General features: G+C 38.5%; 1 protein-coding gene across 2 annotated transcripts; it reads left to right on the top strand.

The window, feature by feature from the left end:
* The first annotated feature begins 237 nt into the window (after positions 1–237).
* lhfpl6 (LHFPL tetraspan subfamily member 6) lies at positions 238–22,056 on the top strand. Of its 2 annotated transcripts, XM_056737466.1 has the most exons (5): positions 238–259; positions 768–1,148; positions 1,850–2,362; positions 21,088–21,186; positions 21,282–22,056. In XM_056737466.1, exons 3-5 carry the CDS (start codon positions 1,978–1,980, stop codon positions 21,398–21,400), a joined length of 603 nt encoding a protein of 200 aa, XP_056593444.1. In that variant the 5' UTR covers positions 238–259; positions 768–1,148; positions 1,850–1,977; the 3' UTR covers positions 21,401–22,056. The 2 variants fall into 2 exon arrangements, with proteins under 2 accessions (XP_056593444.1, XP_056593445.1); XM_056737467.1 differs by lacking the exon at positions 238–259 and having other exon boundaries at positions 757–1,108.
* The last annotated feature ends 219 nt before the right edge of the window (positions 22,057–22,275 follow it).

Raw genomic sequence — 22,275 nt, forward strand, 5'->3', positions numbered from 1 at the left:
CTAAGCAGAACTAACTTCTCACCAATTTAAAGATGAACGTCATTTAATAAATAAAGAAATAAAAGAAAGAAAGAAAGCATTCAAAGAGAAAACATAACTTCCTGGATTTATCCGAAGGCTCCATGAATCACGTGACGCTCCAGCGTTTCCATTGGCAGAACTCTCTTTCTCTTTGGCTCCGCGCGTATACATTTGGGCGTTCTTATTCAATTACACCACGAACTGACGTGGATTTGTGTGGGGTGGGTGGTTACACGAGGTGATTAAGTCTTTTAGATTGAATGCATCTTTTGTTCCGACATTTTGATTTTGCAATATTACGTGTCTAATACATGCACGGCGAACTTATAACACACCAAAGACACAGAAAAACACGTGTTAATGACATGTGACCCCTTTAATAGATGCAAGTGTTTAACCTGTTTGAGAACAGCAAATCGTATATTCGTTTAAATCTTTTATATTGTTATTTACTGCTTTTATGATGTAAATCGTGCGGTCACAATTTAGTCTGACATTGTGTGTGCTGCTGGAAAATGTTTAGAAAATATTTCTATCTTATGCACATTGGCTGCCGGAGACGATGCATTTTGCATTTATTCTCCTCACTATATCGGAACCATTACAGAAAGCCTAATGCTTAAATGGTTTTAATATAGGAATTGCGTTGGTTTGCATGGAAGCTATAATGGCATGTTTTTTTGTTTGTTAGTAATGCTATCTAGTGGATCGGAACCAATACAACACCATATTTTATTACTTTTCAGCTGACTTTGAAGGGTTCGGCGTTGAACAATGAGCTCTGAGAGCGCGCGGCAGGGCAGCAAGGTGGAGTCATGCACTGCTTTGGGAAACGCAGAAGACCCCAGTGACAAACAGACCAGCCCCTGGGCGGAGGATCGGGAGATTGATGGCTCGAGTTGCGCTTCCCCTCTCCTCACACACACAGTTTGGTCTCCGGCAGAAAAACGTGGGTATTCGGAGACACTAAAGTCGGACCGTAGACGGAGCAGAATTGAGGAAGGAGCGCGCACAGTTGAAGACTTTACAATATATTAACTAGTGAACGGACAATTTTTCGTAATTTTACGCTGTACAGTTTTAAAAGGTAACAAGTGCAACCGGAATAAGTGGAACGACACAGACATGTAAGATCTTTATCGCATTTTCAGACGGTAGTTTTCAGTCACACTGCGTTTAAGTAGTGCATGACAATTTGTAAACATAACACAGTTTAGCGACGTTTTTCCTTAAGTTTTGTTGTGTATTTGGGTAGTTGTCACATATTATCTTTTTAAGATTTTAGCTCATTAAAATGTATCGTTATAGATGAACATGCGCTATTAAGTTATCCGTTGCAGTGATGGTCACGTAAAATAAACGTTTACGTTAATATATATTTTCATTCCCTAGTTCATTTTACAGTGTAAGACATACGTTTTAAAGTTTGCCTTTATACATTTTCGTGGATGTTTATAAAATAATAAGCAAAATTATGTTTAAAATAGTTTTATGTCAAGCTATAAGATTTAAAACCTCATAATGACTCACTCAAAAAAAAAATCTCTAAGAAACGTATAGCTTGTTTGCACTGTTATTCACTTTGGATTGAAGCATCTGTCAAATAGGTATGTACATGTTAATATAAATCCCATAACATGCTGAATGCCAAGTGACAAACAAAAAGGTGACACGAAACACAAGTCATTTGTAAACTAAGGATAGAAATGTGTGTGTTTCAGTTGTGTACTTGTGTTGCAACCAGTAGAGCCGTCACATCAGATTTATGGTCGCAGACACATGTCCCGAACTTTTACTGACGTTCCCACACTTTTTGCTATCTCCTCAGGTGTAATCTTGTAGGAAGACACTGGGAGGATCTGGGTTGGTAGTACTGTATGCTGTCGTGACACTTAAATTGGATTGTATTGCATCTGTAAGAAAGTTTGAGCTGTGGTGCAGCCGGGCAGTTCCAAGATGGCATCCAGTCTGACCTGTGCAGGTGTGGTTTGGGCTCTGTTTTCCTTTCTCTGTGCGGCAGCTTCTTGCGTGGGCTTTTTCATGCCGTACTGGCTCCTTGGGTCGCAGATGGGCAAGCCAGTGTCCTTTGGAACATTTCGGCGTTGTTCGTACCCGATACGGGATGAAGCCGGTGGTGGGACGGTGATGTTGGAGCAGTGTGGACGGTATGCCTCCTTCCAGGGCATTCCGAGTTTGGAATGGAGGATCTGCACCGTGGTGACGGGTACGGGTTGCGGACTTCTGCTTCTGGTGGCCCTCACGGCGCTGATGGGATGTTGCATCACGGATCTGATCTCTCGCACTATCGGACGGGTGGCTGGAGGGATACAGTTTGTGGGGGGTAAGTAAAATCACAAGCTTGATTGGGGGTTTTGGGAATGAACAAATGTTTGGATGATAGGTTATTTGTTATTTGGGATTTTAAAAGCAGCAATCTGTAATGATTTTAATGCTTTACTTTATGTGAGTTGACAAATGATATATTTCCTGTTAATTCCAACCTGACAGCTCAACAGAAATCATTATTATTACTGTAGTGAATCACGGTAAGGTAAAAAGAAGATTTTTTTATGCACTTGTTGAACTGACTTTTTGTTTATTTTTATCAAAAAGTTACGGATTGCTGCTTTAAGAAAATGAGCTGATGTGGGCGAGTGCCGAGGCGTTATTGTATCATTTGCAAAATTGGCATAATTTATGTTTCCAAATATTATTATTTTGAATAAACATTATGTAAATGAAAATATTTTATTTCAGCATATTTGTATCGGCCGACAACTAGATTTAAACGCATTTACTGTTTGACTGCATAGAAAGGCGGTAATAAGGTTTCATTCAGAATTTGTTTATTGGATAGACAAATAAAACACTGTAACTTTACCAACACACACTTCCACTCACCGTCTTCGCCGTACGTTAGTACCTCACGGCCCTTTAGCCACAACAAAGGACCGCCGCATCCCCTTAGTAAAAGTCAATGTGCTTGTTTTGACGTTCTGTTGCTATGATTCGTGTCACCCTGTGAAGGGAGGAGGCTGTGACCTCCTGCTGAACAGATTTTTGAAGCCCAAACTTGCATCTCCGTGAAAATCAGTTCGAGTTTGTTTGTTATCAGAATAAACAGTGCAATATAAACGAGAGTTTCATGTCGGGAGAGTTGAAGCACACACATGGAAAAAATAGCAAAATAAATTGCCTGACCAAATTGCTGGTTTCATACAAAATATTGGTATTTGCAAGGCACTGTCAGGGCTGCGAATGAAGCTATTGGCCATCTAATGAGCGGCGTGTGAGGGGACGGCTCTTCAGAGGCCTTTATGACTCACATCATCATCTATCCATTTGTCCTGCCTCAGAGCAATGACTTTGCTCCAGTCCAGTGAGATAGGAAGTAATGGAGGTTTATTATATTTGACCACTACGAAGGACCCTAAGCAACTCTTCCTCCCTTCTCTCCTCTACATCTGCTTTCTTCTCTATTTATTTTGACAAAAACGCATTTATACTGTACACCCACCTTAGACAACAAAATATACTGTTTTTTGGTGTCCTAGAAAGCATACCGTAAAGGCAATAGAGAGACATTATCTCATGCACTTACTAATTCTGGGACCGATGCCAGATGCCATATTGGTGTATCACATCTTCAGGTTGCCCTTTTTAGGTGGAAACATAAGTCCTTTATAGGTCAGGACAGGGTAAGGCGTGTGAAGTAACCCAGTCCATTGTTACCCATTCATTCTTTCCTATCAGTATGTATTCTAGTCTTGGATGGATAAATGTAAATTGATATGACATCTCTCTTCATCCAGATTAGATTTCCCCTCACGCCCGCATCTTCCCTCACATGTTTCTGTATGTGACGCGCGCTCTCCCGAAAGACAGTCTCGGCTCAGTCGTGTGTTTCACACAGTGAATTTACTGTGGGATTTATGGGATGTCTAGCTACTGTCAGGATGCCGGCCAATGAGAATGCAAGACCTTGAAATGAGTCTTATTCGCATGAGGGACCTGCCGATATGACTGGGTGTGAAGTGTGTTTCTCAATTACCCTTTAATGTCGTCTTATCACATTAAAATACTGAGGACATATCTTCATAAAACAAGCTTAGCTCCTAAGAGATGTTTCTGGCTTTGTTAATGACATTGCCTGATTAGATTGTTACATTTTCCGAATGCATAATAGAGCTGTTTACATTTTTATCAATCTTTTGATCCCGCTTTGAGTCTCTCATCACCCTAACAAAATCAGATCTCTGATAACTTATTTTAAATTATGTTTCTCTTTACTTTTGAATATCCAGTGAGCTGTATGCATCTTTTAACACCGTAGGAGATTTAAAAGTTTTCAGTCAAATTATGAATGCTCTTGGTTTTGGTCTTTCCATTGGAAAATAACTAGAGATGCACCGATATATCGGCAAATAATCGGTATGGTTTGATATGAGCAATTGCAGATATGGGGCCGGTATTTGCTGACAATCTAAAGAGGGCAGAAAAATGCAATGACTTTGTGGTCTTTATTTAGAAACTGGTAAGAAACATCACTAGTTTCATGTTTAATATTAATAACATTCCGAAAGTTGAGAAATATTCATTTTATCTTCAGAATTGGTATCGGCGGATATCACTCTGATTATTCGCTGTCGTAGACATTAAGTATCCGTGCATCTCTAAATATAACTTTTTGATGAATATCTGATAAATGGAATAAATTCGATTTCAAAGTAAAATACATGGACTAAACACCATTTTGTATTCATTAGATCCTAAAATGTTTCTCCAAAGTTGCCCTTGACTTTGAATCAAATTGTCTGCAAACATATACAGGATGGTAGAAGCTCCTGTGGTTGCACACCGTTAGCTCGGATGTCAAATATGTCACGTTTGTGTGCTGTGCAAAGCTTTCTTGTTTAAGATCGACAATATTGAGTTAGTCACGCTGGAATGTTTCTAATTGCACGTTCCACCGAAGGCGAAGAATTGTCAGTTTTTGTGTGTTCTTGTGTACATTTGTGTGGTTGTATGGCAATGTGTATGCTTGAGTACAATCCATGTGTATTTGTGTTTGTGTGGGAACATCCATGGATAAGGGCCTACGCTGGTTTTAGCTGACCTGTGCCGACCCCTTGGCGCTTGGAAAGAAATGGAGGGGGGCTTGAGAGGAAGTAGAGTGGTGCGAGTAAGAAAGGCATGTGGGATCCAGCTGATTGTAACAGCTGCAGAAGCATTGAGAGACTAACTGACTCCAGTACGAGGAGAAGATTGTTAAACATCTCACACTGTCAGTTTCTTTTCTTTATGTGGCATCTGTCAGAAAATACGGTTGTGCCCTTGGAATGTTTGGAATTTGTTGTAATGCTGACAGAAAGAAGTCAAATAGAGAGAGAGTGACAGGGAGCAAAACTATCTGATCAAAGGTGAAGAAAACCACCTCCTGTCCTTCACAAAAATCAATGACATCATCTGTGCGAACAGACTGATTTCTTAAAACCATTCTGCCTAATAGTAATGCGAGAAGCACCCCTTAAATTATAGTAGTAGGCCTATGTTTGAAATAGTGTGCTAAAGGGACTTTGATGGTATACTAGTGTGTGACCATGCATGCTAATCTTCCCCACAACCCCCTTGGAAGATTCCTGGAAAAGAAAAAGGATTTGGTGATATTTACATTTACATGTACATTTATGCATTTGGCAGACGCTTTTATCCAAAGCGACTTACATTGCAATGTCCTATACATTTATACATAGGTATGTGCAATCCCCTGGGATCGAACCCACGACCTTGCGTTGTGGGTTCACAAAAAAACAACACTATGATATCTCATTGTGTTGTTTTTTTTGTGCTGTGTGAAATTTTTTGGAGGATCTATTTACAGAAATGCAATATAATATACAGCTATGTCTTCAGAAGTGTATAAAGACCTTACATAATGACATGTTTATGGCCTTACAATGAGCTATTTTTATCTACATACACCGTGGGTCCCTTTGCAGGGAATTCTCCATGTTGTTTCTACAGTAGCCCTAAATGAAAAATTGCTCTACAGAGTAGTTTTGTAAATTCATTATCTCCTTCGGCAAAGAAACGAAAACGTGACAACATCTTAGTCCTGTGTCAGCCACTGTAGTGCTTAAAAAGGAAGGTGAGTGGTGGAGGGACCTGTTGGTTGCAACTCACAACCTCACCACTAGATGCCGGTTAGTGGTGCGATCCGTTTCACCACTATGTCGGTTAAATTCATTCAGTGCTATTAATATTTTATACTTTTACAATGAATTATTTATTAACAGAAACAATCTGCTCTTCAAAACAGTTTGTGGTAGGGATTTGCTAGTCTGTATTATATTTTGTTATTTGACTCAAATACTTTTTAAAGCAGGTTAAGAACAGATCATCAAGAGCGCCAAAGTATCGTGCAAGCATCTTGGCACCATCGTTTAGATTATCTCATCCTGACAAAACAAGAACACTCACAGTTTACAAGAAATGATTCCTCCGTGACTCCTAAAGGAAATGAGTCAGAGACCGAACTTCCAACTGGCTGAAACTTCGGCACCTTTGACTAAAATGTACACAACGCAGTCGTAAAAATATGTAGGTCACAGCTCCAACTGCAGTTCGCATGTGTATACATTCTGAAAAGAAAAGCGGTGCGCTGCTTGACTTCATCTCATCTCTCTTGCAGTGAGCTGGAACCATATTTTCTTTGCTTGCTCTTTGTAGGTGGAGAATTTTGAGGACTACACTGCTGTTTATTGTGTGAATTTTTCCTGTGTGGACTTAAAGAATCCTTTGACAAATATAAAAACTACATGATGTTCGAAGGTTTGGTTAGGAAGACAGCACTTAAATGAGTATGATATGTTTGTGTCAAACATGTGTGTGGCCGGATAAGCTGGATACGGACAGGCACGTGCTGGAAAGAAGAGCTTTTATTCGTGAATTATTCATTGTGACTTAACTCGGTAAAAAAATAATATAATTTCAAATCCAGTGTTATTTTTCATTTCCTCCATGTTGCAAGAGATACGAGTTATTAACTTTCAGATATGCGCACACTCTCGAACAAAGCCATCTTTCCATGGATAAATGAACAAAGACATCTCTGTGTTAAGATCTTTGAGGAGTTCCATGAAGAGCTTGGCCCAGTCCACATCCAACACCGCGTGGTCCCTCTCCGGCCCGACTCCCTCCCTCAGATTGGAATGCACGTCTGCATTCTCCTGAAGGCAATCATTCTGGAATGTTCCAGGCCTCCAGATGGTCCTCTAAGGTCCGCGACTGTGGCAGCGAAGACATGCTTTGGCTAAAATAGAGGAAAAAATAATTGGTTTCCTCTCCTAGCCCATCCGGAGTGTTTGAAAAGAATTTTCCTCCGAGAGCGATCTAGCAGTACGACACGGAGAGATCTTTTTTGGATAGAGAAGAAGAGAGGATGCATGCACGCAGATGGCATATGCATTTTTGAAGAAAACGAAGTGGAGAATGTCACTTGTGATTTGGGTTCTCAGATGCTTTGAGCGTTTTGAGTCTGTTGACAGTATTTGCCTGTTCTTTCAACCACATTGTATGCATAAATGCTTCACTAAAGCACAAAACAGCTGATGTCAAAACTGTGTCATGATGGAATATCATTTTAAAAAGTGCTATTCTAAATACAAATCAAGCATTCCCAATTCATTCCCTTCCCCACCCACTGACTTGGGTAACAGGCTTCTGGAATAAATTTGTACTATGTTCATAAAAACAATACCAGATGTTGGCTGTTATGATGTTAAATAAATGTATGAACTTGATTTAGGAGTGTTTCTGAAACTGTGGTTCTTGTGGTACGTGCCTTACGTATTATGTGACAGAATAATTCTTGTTTTTATTTTTAATTTTTGAACTATTTGCAGTATATGAATTTCGACGCGGACTCCAAACGCTTTGATTTGTCTGCTTGAATCCCTCCTTCAGGGAGAAAAACTCAGCGATAGCGCCGTGTTTACTCAAACGCATTTCCGAATTATCAAAGTAAATTATTTGTTCTTCTGTATTCAACAACTTGAGCTGCAACAAAGCTGACTGTTTTATTGCCGCTATCACTGCTGATGCTTCTCTGTCGGCATACACAACAAACTGCTTTTTCTTCGGCTCTTTTCTTGGTTACACAAGCAACATGCCCGTGGACACTGACGGCTAGTGGTCATTCCTATCGACCGTTTAGCATGCAATTCATTATGTTAATAAGGATTTTGCGGCTGTCTTGTTTTTTACTCTAGTTCACCTAAACACGATCCCTGTCAGGGGTCACCAAGAGTGAGGGCTGCATCTGGACATCGTTGACCCTTCATTGCCCTTAGACAGACTGCTGTCATGGAATTTTAGTCTCCATCACTCTCTTGCTAAAAAGATTCTCAAAAGAAAGTGCGACAGTTCTACCCAGTTGAACAAACCAGCATATGCTGATTTGGTTAGTTTTTAGATGTGCTGGTTTAAGCTGGTCATGTGCTAGTCCTTAGCTGGTTTAAGCTGGTCAAACCAGCATCAAAACATACCTAACCCAGCATATGCAGGGTAGAAATGTGAGAAGATGGACTTGAAAGAGACATCTTTGTTTGAAAGAAATCTTGTCAGGACTTCAGGGTTTGTTTAGACAGCGGTGAACGACTCTGCAGCAGTCCGTCTATCCTCTCTTGTTTCTCTGTTCAATTCAGTGAATACTCTAAATTAGGACTCTTGGTTTTTCCTCAAACATCCCTTTTTAGTTGTCCAGGTTGTTTACCAGGCCCCCTTTGTGTACACGCTTTACGGTACCTCCCATGCGGTAAACTTTAACAAACAGCAGCTAATTCGTCACCATTGCTGCCAAGAAAAACCAGTCAGCCGTGGAATTTTCCATCTGTAGCAGAAGGTTTGAGTCGGTGCAGGTTTGTGTGTTTTCACACTGGTGGGTTTTGATAAGACAGTATTGCACCTCCTGGAAGAGAGTTTTGATTGGTACACAAGCATTCACCTGCCCAACCGCATGTAGACACAACAGGATGTCAACATTTTTAGAAATGGAGGTAATTGCTAAGCTGCGCTGCAGATTGTACGTTAGTTCAGGAACTCTCACTCTAAATTCTGACCAGTTGAGTTGGCAACCCATGAGGTCAGAAATCAACAACTGAGCCATCATGCTTGGCAGGCTACTTCACAGATAGCGCTCTCGTAATTGAGATGTAATTTTCATGGCTCGGTTATATATAGAGATTGAAAGTGCTTCGAGAGATGCACTCCAAGACTGTTGTTTTCTTTACCAGTGAGATCTGTTTCTGGTGAGTTAACAAGAGACCATGTTGGCAAGTTTTAATTGTTGTTCTTTTGTTTCTTTTTAAAACAGTGGCAAATGCAATAACAAACAATTTAAAAATATATATTTTGAAGCTGGAATCTATAACATATGGCATCTAGGCTATCTCTGTTTGAAACAAAATGGCAAGTTACTTAACAGTTTTCTTGTAGTGAAGTTAAATAAAGTCAATCTGGCATTTGCTCTAAATTTTGAACTAAAGTTTAATATTGTAAAAAATTATAATACTACAGTTCTTTCTGATCTCGATTCTGATTGGCTGAGAGCCATGCGTATGGGAACTGTGATTTTGAAAGGATAGCACACATTTTCCTCACAAGCTGCGTGCTTTGAGCCATCACTATTGCACAAAAGATGTGAGATGAGTTACATGCTGAATTTAAATACTTTTTTTTACAAATCCTCAGCCGTAGAATGAGCATTTATGATTTTGTCCCGAACAAATTCTAGTGGGTAGATCGTCTTTCATGTTTTTCCCTCATCCATGCTTCAACTTCTACATCTGATAACACACAGCGGCAGTCACCTGCTTTGCACTCTATCTAGCCTCAAAAGTTTGCTGTTAACTTTGGGCTCTGTGAACTGATGTGCGTGATGTAAAAAGTATCGATTGTCTGTTTTGTGCAGCGTGTGTTCTAATTATATTTATGCAGCAAGTGTTATTCAGAAAAAAACATCTTCAGTTTTATTTTCAACATCAGGAAATGATATTGAATTTATAAACAGTGCGAAAGACAGGAAGCATTGGTAATGCAATACTTACATTGATTGCTTTAGGAGAGAAGTGGGTGCCAGACGGGAGAAAGAAGAGGTGGAGAATTGGTGTGCAAAATAGTGTTTCCGTCGAAGACAAACGGATTTAACTTTCCTTGTTTACTATGTCCTTTTTGTAGTTTATGGTTGACTTTGTGTCTGTATGTGTGTGTGTGTGTGTTTGTGTGGACAAGCCAGTTTACACTCAGGGGGTAGGAGGAAATCATTCATTCCGTCTATTCAAAGCTTCTGGCCCTGAGTTTTATGGCACAACCAACAGTTTATCTTCGGCTCAACATGTTTAAACACACTGGACAGTGTTGATAACTTTTATCAGTGTTTGAATGCTCTTTTTCGTTGTTTCCAGCTTGTGGCTTCAAAAGCATTGTGCTCTTTTTCAAGTGTTGACCATTCTAGACATGTTGACATGTTTTAGCCATGAGATAAAAGATGTTCTGCTTTCACATTAATCATTCCGTCATTTAGGAGACACTTTTATTCAAATTGATTTACAAACTTATTGAGACGCATTCTGAGTGAAATGCTACACAAGAAAAATGTGAAAAATCAAGGTCACCTTTAAAGAAAAGGACACCATATTGATCACGACTGGGGTACAGATCAATGAGAAGATAATCACTCTTGATCCCAGCACCTCTGTGCTCTGTTAGGGGACCATGGGGGGTTCATTGTGCTGATAAAACATGTATAGAAAACGGTTTTGCTTGATTTATTTAGTGTGTTTTACAGCGGGACAGACACCATAGTGTCTTTTGGGGACGGCAAGGCGCCAAAGTCTATGCTTTGAGCCCCTGAGGTCCCTGAGGTCCCTGAGGTTGCTGTAACAGTGCAATAGACCTTGCTATCACAAACCTGTGATGGACGAGTTTTCTCCCACAACTAGATTCTGAAATCATGAGCAGTGGACTATAAACTAAGATTTCATTTCCAAGTTGGCAGTCTGTTCATGATTTGCCACAAGGGTGTTCAGTAATGTACAAGCATGAGTGTGTTAGTTTTTGCATTTTAGTTTGCAGTTGTGTATAGTACTTTAAAATTGTGGAAAATAACTATTTATTTTGCCCTGATTTCAATATACTTTATATTCATTTGCCCTTACTTGGTTAACATGTCTCACCTCTCTTTGGCCTGCAGTTTTTTTTTAAATACTGTTTTGTTTTACATACATTTTATGCATTTTTAAATACAGTCAAAAAGCATAAAGTGACAGAAAGGACCGCAAATTTACTAGAAAAACAGGGGATGGGGAATGTCATTTTACAGGGAAATACCGTTAATTTACACTTTATTTCTGGCGCCTCTAAAAAAGATTTACCTTTTTTACAGTCAAATATAAGATCAAAAAACTATAAAATAACAATAATGTAACAATTTAATGTATATCCTTATATCTTATAATTTTGCAGGGAAACTTAATTTTACTGTATATTCCTGTTTTTCCAGTTACAGTAAATTTTCTGTTTTTTGACGGATTTTTTTGTGAAAAATCGGCATCATAAACCTGAGCCAATTCAGCCTGTTTTCCTATGTATTCCTATGTATTGGTGAATAGTGTTGTTTCATGACAGATTATAAAAGAACGAAAGAAACAAGAAGAAAAGGGAAAGGCTTAACTGGGATTTTTCTGAAAGTCAGAACTGATAACAACTGATTGTTTTGATGCATGTCTCATAGGCAGTGACCTTGAATTCTTTTTATCATGTCCCCTTGGGAGGTAGAATATTTCACTGTTTTGATAAAGAGTAAATTACTTCTCTCCTTCTTATAATGGAACTTCACTTTACACTGCCATTTTTCATTGAGATAATGCTAAGAGTCATTTTTCACCCTCCTACTCCACTTTACACATTTTCCTTTCTTTGATGTCATTTGTTTTTTTAGACATTAGATTCTCGCTCCATTGCTCTTCCACGATCAAAGACTTTCTTTTTAAATCGCTTGTTGAAAGAGGGAAAACATTAAAAGGGTCCACACCTACTACAAATAGAAAAACCCCTTTGTGACTATTAAGACTGTTAAAGGAACAGTTCACCCAAAAATGATAAAACCTTTCATCATTTACTCACTCTCGAGTTGTTTCAAATCTGTACACATTTATTTTTTCTGATGAACACAGAGAAAGACACTTGAAAGAATGCTTGTAACCAAACAGTTATTGGCCACCATTGACCAAAGTAGGAAAAAATGGCTTTGTAAATTTCTTAATTCTGATGAACACAAAAGCAAACAGTTCTGGGCCACTTTTGGCTATCTTTGTCAATTTTTTCTACTATGGAAGTCAATGGTGGCCAAGAACTGTTTCAAGCATTCTTTCAAGTGTCGTTCTCTGTGTTCACCAGAACAAAGACATGTATAGAGATTTGGAACAACTCGAGGGCAGTAGCCTCCCAACCCCCCAACATACACACTTACCACAGTACAGTTAGGTATTTTACCTAACTGTGCTTTCCTTTTGAAGTGTGCATACATCATTATACCATCACACTTACCACATGATACATTTACAATGCTACTCCAGACTCGAAACGCGACAAGCCGAGTTATCACCAAAATAACACAACCAAATACAAATCATTATTACACATGCATTATGATTGGCGTGACGCATGTTTGTGCTCTTCAACGGAATAATGGGCCGGGTTGCACATATGACAGACATCGCCTCCCAGTCTGATTATAAAACCAACACAGACTAACGTACACAATACCAGTTTAAGAAGCGACACCTCATAAGAGAGCTCTCGGCAAAGAAAACCAGTCTAGCAGACGGTAAACAGAGATTCACCAGCGAATAACTATAATTATAACAAATCTTAATATCAAACTGGTACAGTGAACACAACATATGGAAGTGACCGTAGTAAATGTACCATTTATGTGATAAAATGTCACTGTAATGCAGAATAACAGAAAATATGCACTACATATGTTGAATTTAAAGCTAAGCAACATAATCAACTGTGCACATCAGTTACCAAAATGAATTGAGGCATGACGGCCTTATAGATCATATAATAACTAAATAAAAATTTGATGATTAAATTACTTGATAACAAAGTCTTCCTCCTGTTGTTTTGTTTGAACAACGTTTATCACCTTTCTTTTTCTTTTTTTTCTCGAGACTTGATAATAAAGTTCATCCACATGCTGTTCTCCGCATTTCTTCTGGTGTTTCTTCTGCTTTACGAAACTGAGTACTCCAAATTTAGTAAAGTTAGCAAAAACAAAGCGTGCACATTTAGAAAGACTTAAGTTTTAATGTCACTCAAAATGTATCTCTCCCCGACGTAAGCATGCGTATGACCTCTTGAAGGCTGCGCAGACAGCGTTTGACATAACAGTACTGCGACTGCTCTGTGATCTTGAATTTCCAAATCTCACATAGATAGAGACCGCATCAATCCCGGAAGTCAAATATTGATATCTAATAGGGAAAATATAATATTTTAAGTTTTACGATAGTTTAGCACAGAGGGGCAAGAGGGACTTGAGGGGTTCGCTTCTACTCGAGGGATTTGATGATGGATTTGAGGGAGTAAATGATGACAGAATTTTCATTTCAAAATGAAATTCTTACAAAATAAAGAGCAAGATGCACTAATGTTATTGATCACAGTCTGAATAAAATATGGACCATTTTATGTTCTTATTTCATTTTATTATGCAGAGACAACTATAAGCAAACTATTTTGCTTTTTTTCGAATGAAAGTCAAGAGGGTTGGACTTCAGGACCTTCAGGAAACCTGCTTTAAATCATACTTTTTTCAGCTCTTTTTCAAGCATACCTTGAGAAAATTCTCTCATTCACTTGAGGAAATATTTTATGACCCAAGCTTCTTCTGGAACAATGAAACATTCATTTAGCATCTGTTATGGATAACTTCAGGGTCTTCTGGGAAGGTTCCTCCCATTGGATCTTTCTCAGTTCTAGCCTGCTGTTTTTGAATGACGTCTCAATGCTGTATGGGAATGTACTCTCATAACTGCATCCAGATGTTTCCAATGTTGACTTCAGCTAAATTGAATAAAACTCCCGTTCCCTCTGGGGTTAAAAAGAAGGCAGCACGAAAAATCTGCTAAACGAGAAAAACATTTGGTTGATATAATGAAGAGAATATTTAGAAAACAATAAATGGAAATTAAGGTAAAAACGTTTGAAAATGGTGAAAAGCAGTGCAAATTCATGTGTTTTTATTCTTCACTTGGATGTGGTTGTAAGACAATTGAAACTAAAATCCAAAAACGTCTGCTTTCGTGCCTCAAGACACCAGTCTATGTGGGTTTGGACGGCAATGGCTTTGTCCTAAATCCTATTTAAGCATTTATGGGTGGTCTGGGAAAGTCTTTTGTCATGGTGAGTGCTTTATACAAGATTTGGTTTACTTGGTTAATTTCACAGAGACTGACGTCTATGTATAGGATATGCTGTCTGTTTCTTTCACGATACCTTTGGGGACAGAGATTGTGAGAGGTACTTCATGCTAGAGGTACTTAATGTTAAAACTGGAATGCAACCGCCCATCAAACTCTCCGCACATTTCAAAGCAAGTATAAGGAACAAAAATGAATCTTCTTCAGGGTTTTAGGAGCAGATCGGCTTATTTAAAGCACCAGCTAGTGGAGGTTTGGCTTAATCCTGTTCAGCCTTAGATAGAGTTAAGCGGCATGACTTTACTTTCTATTTGATGGTAGAAATGTGTAAGCAGTAGAGATTCTGCTATACTGAATTTTAGACCAAATTGTTTTTATTATACAACCAAGCACAAAATGATATCACACCCAAGCCGTCCCATTCCCAACGTCATACTTCATTTGCTAATAAAATTACATTATAAACATGGTAACAATAAGTGTCATTTTACCTCACTGCTTTATTTTTGCTAGTTCTATAATGTTAAACTGAAAATCGGCATAAAACTGAAATTATTCATCGTCCTCAACAAAAGCCATAATTTCTGGTTTGGATTGACTTTGATGGTCTGAGTGGATGTGATCTTCCAACATATGCTGGTTTAATGTAGTCATCTGGGATGAGATCTTCCATTCGGGATGTCATACACTGATGTTAATGACAGGGGGGACACATGAACATAGTTTGGTCACATGAACCCTTCAGGGCTCCATTTCCATAAATGTTTCATCTAAATGCATGAGCCTAAAGTTAATAACCGTCTCTGTTTCAGGCTTGTCTGTACATTCAGACAGGAAAAGTTGAATCTGAAGCCCACAAAAGTGAACCTCTTGTTTATTTAATGCATTATTAATGGGTAGAGATTATATTTACTGTATAAATTATGATAAAATCTAAAACCTATGCTCCTGTGTCACTAGTAACCCAGTAGGATCTACTGATTGACATGGCAGCAGGTCTGGAGCCTAATCATCCCTAAGAAGTCCTTACTCATGAGAACACAAGTCGACTCTGTCTAAACTTGAAGACCTCATCTTGACCTTATTGTCATGGCCTTTCCTCTTTGACCCAACACTCCCTGCTGAGTGAGGCAACAGTAGAACAGTAGCTTATCGTCATGCTGTTTTAGCAGCTGTTCAGTTCAAATACTATTTCAGCTATTTATTTATTGAAATGTATATTGCCATCCCCTCATGATTTGGATGAACCATCGTGATGATTTTAAAAATGAGAATCTATGGCAATTTAACTGCATAATAGTTATACTAAAACATCCAAGAAATTCTTTAACAATTTTGCTTGCATGCATCAATATGCTAAAGCTTTCCTTGATTTTCCCTTAACTGACATTTAGCCCATGAACACATTTACATTTTTCAGTTTCCTTTAAAGTAACAGTTCAACCAAAAATGAAAATTCTGTCTTCATTCTGTCCTCACCCTCAAGTCGTTCCAAATCTGTATACATTTCTTTGTTCTGATGAACACAAGGAAAGATGTTTTGAAGGATGTTTGTAATAAACAGTTCTCGGGCACCATTAACTACCATAGAAGGAATACTTGCTTTATGAATTTCTTTGCTCTGTTAACCACAAAAGAAGATATTTTAAAGAATGTAGGAAAGCAAACAGTTCTGCGTGAGTTTTGACTACCATTGTAATTGTTCCTACTATGGTAGTAACAAATCAATTTATCAGATTTAAAACAACATGAGGGTGAGTAGATGATGACAGAATTTCCATTTTAGGGACAATTGTCCATTTAAGAAAATGGACCAAAATTATTAAATGCCTCATCTTGCACTGCACAGATTTCTGTCCAATAAGTTCTCCCGAGAACTTCCATTCCATTCCATTTTCTACCCCTTATCCGAACTACCTCGGGTCACGGGGAGCCTGTGCCTATCTCAGGAGTCATCGGGCATCAAGGCAGGATACACCCTGGATGGAGTGCCAACCCATCGCAGGGCACACACACTCACTCACTCACTCACTCACGCACTCACACCCTACGGACAAATTTTTCCAGAGATGCCAATCAACCTACCATGCATGTCTTTGGACCAGGGGAGGAAACCGGAGTACCCGGAGGAAACCCCCGAGGCACGGGGAGAACATGCAAACTCCACACACACAAGTCGGAAGCGGGAATCGAACCCCCAACCCTGGAGGTGTGAGGCGAACGTGCTAACCACCGTGCCCCCCCCCCTCCCGAGAACTTAAAATGTAAAATATGCTTAAAATTTTTAGCCTATTATCTATATTGTTACATTATTAAATTAGAGAGAATATATTTAGAAATGTACCGTCTCGTACAGTACAAAGTTAGTATAATTAGAAAATATCTAAGCCTCTAAAACAAAGTCTTTGATCCGATGCAACACTATTTTTCATCATTCCAAACCTTGGAATGGGTATTTTTTTGTTTGAAAAAGATAGCGAACGTGTGAGTGGGTGAGCAAGGGAGAGCAAGAGAGCAGTCAAGGAGCCAGACATCTAGGTCATGAAAGAGCTCTGTGATAAACTATATCAAAGACCCTCCAGCACCGTATGAATTTCTCCCTTCCACGAAAATTACGGTTGTGTCAGGACAGTGCGCTTCAGTTTTGGCTTTTTAGTGTTGGACTGAGAAGCAGCTGGGTTCTCTTCTTAATCACAACTGATCATAGCCTGCCAACGGCTGTGTAATGAAGAAGAGGCAGATTTATGCAGACGTCAAAGTTCAGTGTTGGATGTCAGATGTTGCTTGTCAACCCCGGTGCCAAACTGTATGGAATTGCGGAACATGACTGATAATAGCTATAATATCAGAACTTTGAACACTGTGATTCTGAAGAAGCTTTCACAAGATGTAGACTCAGACGACTTTCAAGGACTTCAAGTTCTGCACATATATATTTGAAAATCATTGTGGTTGAGCTGAGCAAATGGATTTTGTCATTTTGTGTGCATAAAATCCTTTCAATCCTTATTTCTGAAAATGTAAACTTTCTGAAAACCAGTTTCATTATCAGTACATTTTGCGAGTCAATTTCATATTCCCTATGCTGCCCAGTCCCAGAGGGAGGGTCATGGGAAATTATCATGGTGTCAGGAATGTGCCACAGAATGGGTAGAAATACAAATCTTCAGACCATAATTTCCATATTTCTTTGATGTGATTTCTCCCATCCCTTTTCGTATAAGAGTTTGACTTCACAGGGAAGATGGGGTGACTGTTTGCAATAAAGACAGAAGTAGAATGTTGACAGACCGTTGTAGGCTGTCAGTGTAAGAGAAATCTCATTACTCTCATGCACATTATGTATAAACTAGCTCCCTCATTAATTATTTACTAGTAAATGTCATCTTAACAACATAAAGAAACGGTACTGCTCATGCGCACTTTTGTGACCCCACCTAACAATCGAGTGCCTGCAGATTATTTCTGATAACAATCAAAAGAAACCATGAGGAACGATTTCTTGGCTAAACTTGTGTCTCCAATATTTTGAATTTAGACTTTGATACCAAGCTCAACTGCTAGATGTCAATGTACTATACGGTTTGTTTAAATGCGACCAAACTCCAGGACCCCTTCAAAAAATGTGACCCTGGACAATAAAACCAGTCTTATGGGTACATTTTTCCATATTGAGATTTTGACATAATGAATAAATATGTTTTATAATGATGCATGAGTTGTTAGAATAGGACGATTTAAAATTCAGGAATCTGAGAGTGCAAAAAAATAAAAATATTGAGAAACTTTCATTTGAAGTTGTTAATCTGGGGCACTGTGGCAGGCCATCCACTCACAAAAATAAAGTTTTGATATATTTAAGGTAGGAAATTTATAAAATCTCTTCATGTAACATGATTGTTACTTAATATCCTAATGATTTTTTACATAAAAGACAAATCTATAAATTTGTCCCTTACAATGTATTTTTGTCTTTTACTGAGAATGTTCCTGTGCTATTTAAGACTGGTTTTGTCATCCAAGGTCACAAATTGTTTATTTAATCAAATTATTATATAATAAAATAATAACATAAATTCATGTTAACTATATGAATTTTTGAAGATAGAGCAGTTGCATGCTTTCCATGTTACTTCACTGTTCAATATTGTTTTTCATGTGTTTTGTCTCGGGAATACAATCTCAAGAGGACAATCTAACCGCTCCCCCATCTTTTTGTGCAATTTGTGTGAGTAGTAATCAGAGGTGTTACTCTCTCAATGACAAGTTTTCTCAGTTGTCTTGTCTACATCGAAGACCTCATCTTGGCGCTCTCATATTCTGAGGTGTCATCAGACTGCATGTGCACTACATGGTGTTGGCAGTGAACCATCTGGTGTTACGCACAACTAGAACGCAACTTTTTTCCTGTTAGAGTAAGTGGTTTGGTTGTCCTTTGTGTCTTAACCAGCTTTCAAATTATTTGGGGGGTATTTGGATTATAGACATACATATCCTATTACAGATTTTCATTAAAAAAAAAACACTGTGAAATGAACCCATTTTTCATTCACGATAAACAATATAAACCGATGCTCATCCGCATTCTGTCTAGCTGCCCAATTCATTATAGGGTTTGGAGGCCCGAATCCTGCCCACACAATTGTCAGAAAAGTGAGAAGATTGGACGAAATGATGGACTTGGTTGCCTTATTGAAAATTCTAAACCTTACCCCTCTCCATGCAGGAGGGAATTGTGTTTAGATGAGGGTTTATAACAGGATTATGGGGTGCAGGATGAGGCCTTGATCTCTATATGTGATCAACATGAGAATCCTGAGAGAAGGTGTAATGTCTTCTGTGCTAAATTCTCTCTTCGCATTCTCTCTCTCAGTTTTCCTCAGATTGAATAGCAGCTGCAAGTGTTTGCCCAGACTCAAGCACATATAAAGTAAACACAGACGTGCCATTCTGTGTCATTCCGATCATTATCTTATACGGCAAAAATGTATTTTTTTCTTTGCAGTCCCTTTGACTAATTTGTTTTCCAAGTCAAAACAAAATTCCCTTTAGGTTCCCTACTTCTGAGCAGAGGTGTTGTGGAATCTGTTTCTTCTCCTGACTACATTCTGTCCTTTGTCAAGATCTTATCACACACACTTTTTAGTTTTGTAAGTTATTCTTGAATGCATCGTCCTTATTCTGTTACTGCGTGTTACCTAGTGGATTTGCAAAGTGCCCATTTGAAGTACATTAGTTTTGTAAAGGCATTGTAGTGTACATAGTTAAACAAGTATGCACTAAATTTAAAGCTTTATCTTTTTCAAGACAAAGCATCTCCAAGAGCACCATTCAGTTTATTGTCGTCATTTTCCTTCTCCCTTTTTTTTGTAAAAATGACACAGAAATATAGGATTCTGATTCTTCAATAGCATATCGTCCACATGGAATCTTGACCAGCTGTTGACCCTGCAGTAGCAGAGACAGAGGTCATGACAGAATGCATGAACATCCGCATACACAAGCATACCTGATATCTGACCCAATATCAACACACTGATTTACTCATTTATCCATTTTTATTGCCAGTAAAATTCTGTCTTCAAAGATAAATGTACAAACTATCTATTGCTGTGCAATAAGCATTCGGGCTGTGAAGTGGAATGTCATTTTCATAACTTTAACTCAGTATAATGGCTTGTCAACCTTTTGAAGGAAATGGCGAGAAAACAAGAGACGTCTAAAGAATTTTGCTTTCATATCAAAGGATTTCAGCCTCGACATTGATCTTATTTCAGAATATTGATATCATTAAATAGTTTCTTAATTATTAAGAAATGCAATATAATTTAAACTAACTTCAGAGGTGTATAAAGACCTAACATGTTGAAGCGTTATGTTTTTATTCCTTAATTTTATTCCTATTCCTTAAGTTGTTTCTACAGCAGCCCAAAACGGACAAACTGCCTTTCGTAAAAGCATTATTTCCTTCGGCAAAGAAGCGAAAGCGGGTCAACATCTTTGTTCTGTGTCAGCCTCCGTAGTGCTTTGAAAGAGAGGAGGAGGGGTAGAGTCAATTCTCAACCTCATCGCTAGATGCCACAAAATTTCATACATTGGACCTTTAAGGCTGTTACTAGGCATTATTTAAAAAGAATATATAGCCATGCAGAGAAAAGGCACCACATACAAACCAGAATTTTTATGCTTCTGGTGGGAATTCTGTGCCTGTTTATTTCTGCTGAATTAGTGGGAACATGAAAGAGAGGAATTCCCAAGATAAAATGCTCATAAATATAAGCATTCGTTGCATTCATTATCATATTTTCATGTGTCTTAAGGCTTGATGAAAACAAGATTTGTGTTTTCTGTCTATGCAGAGGTACGTGTTTGCATTTGTGTGTGATGAAGTATGTCATCTGGGAGTAAACTGAGCTAATGATGCTGCATTGTTTTCAGTACAACATAAGCTTTGGAGAAGTATGATAATGTTAAAAAAAATTTGAAGTGCCATTTTATACGGTCTAAGACCAATAAATATAAAACACACTGTAGTCTGCCTTGCCTTTCACGCATTGATGCATCTTTCTCGTTGCAGGTTTGCTGATCGGGTCTGGATGTGCCTTGTACCCTTTAGGCTGGGACAGCGAGGAGGTCAAGCAAACGTGCAGCAACAGTTCCGACCAGTTTGATCTTGGTACGGTATACACAGCCTTCAGATTATTTACTGTATAATTACTTAACCATTGTTTGCGATTGTACATTCATCTACTTCTTGTATATGTTTGACAGGCTCTTGTGAGATCGGGTGGGCGTATTACTGCACGGGGGCCGGGGCTGTGGTTGCCATGCTGCTCTGCACGTGGATGGCGTGCTTCGCTGGGAAGAAACAGAAACATTACCCTTATTAAATACAACAAATATATGCATGATGTGACTTTCACTCTTAAATCGAAAGCGCTTCAGTGGACTTAGCATACAAGAAGACTATCTGTGACCGAACCTCGAACTTTCCACAGCAGGAATCAATTGAAATGTGTCCTGTGACTGACCTTTGACCTTGCAATGGGATCCTTTTGCATCCCAAGTGTGTCCCAGTTCAATTAAAAAGGAATATGTGTCAAGTGACGTGACCTAATGGGTTTTGAAAGATTTAAGCGTTTTTAACGGACCAACTGTTTTACTTTGCATTTATCGGTTTTTTATGTGTAAGTACAGTTCCTGGTGGCTTCAGTTGTTGGTACGGTGTGTTTTTTGTGTGTGTGTGTGTGTGTGTATTATAATAATCTATTATATATTATGTATTCATGTTCTGTTGCTGGGCTGTTATTGCCTTAAATATTTCCACTGCAATAATATTCATCATAAGTGGACTGTGCATTTGTATTTTGTTTGCCAATATATTGTGTCTAATATAAGCTGTCATTTGGTATTGTTTAATATACAAATTCTACATATCAGATGCATAATTGTTCGTACAATATATTTCACCACATTGGAAATAAATATTGTGGTTTGAAAAATCGCAGTTGTTGCATAAATGAAAACCACATTAAAAAACGATTATTTTAAATGCTTGTGATTTTGTTCTTTAACGCCTTGTATTTAATCCTGGAAATATCATTCATAATCTCAACGATCTATGTATATTTAACCCGACTGTATGTTTCTCTTTTGGAATGATGGATTGCCCAGTATTAATTTCCGACAGGGTGATGCAGTGCTGAAGTTGTTGCTGGTGGAATGTAAAACCTCATTATCTCCAGAGATTCACACTGCGGCCAGA

This window comes from Triplophysa dalaica, chromosome 22 (genome assembly GCF_015846415.1).
Source record: "Triplophysa dalaica isolate WHDGS20190420 chromosome 22, ASM1584641v1, whole genome shotgun sequence".
In the NCBI taxonomy this organism is placed as follows: Eukaryota; Metazoa; Chordata; class Actinopteri; order Cypriniformes; family Nemacheilidae; genus Triplophysa; species Triplophysa dalaica.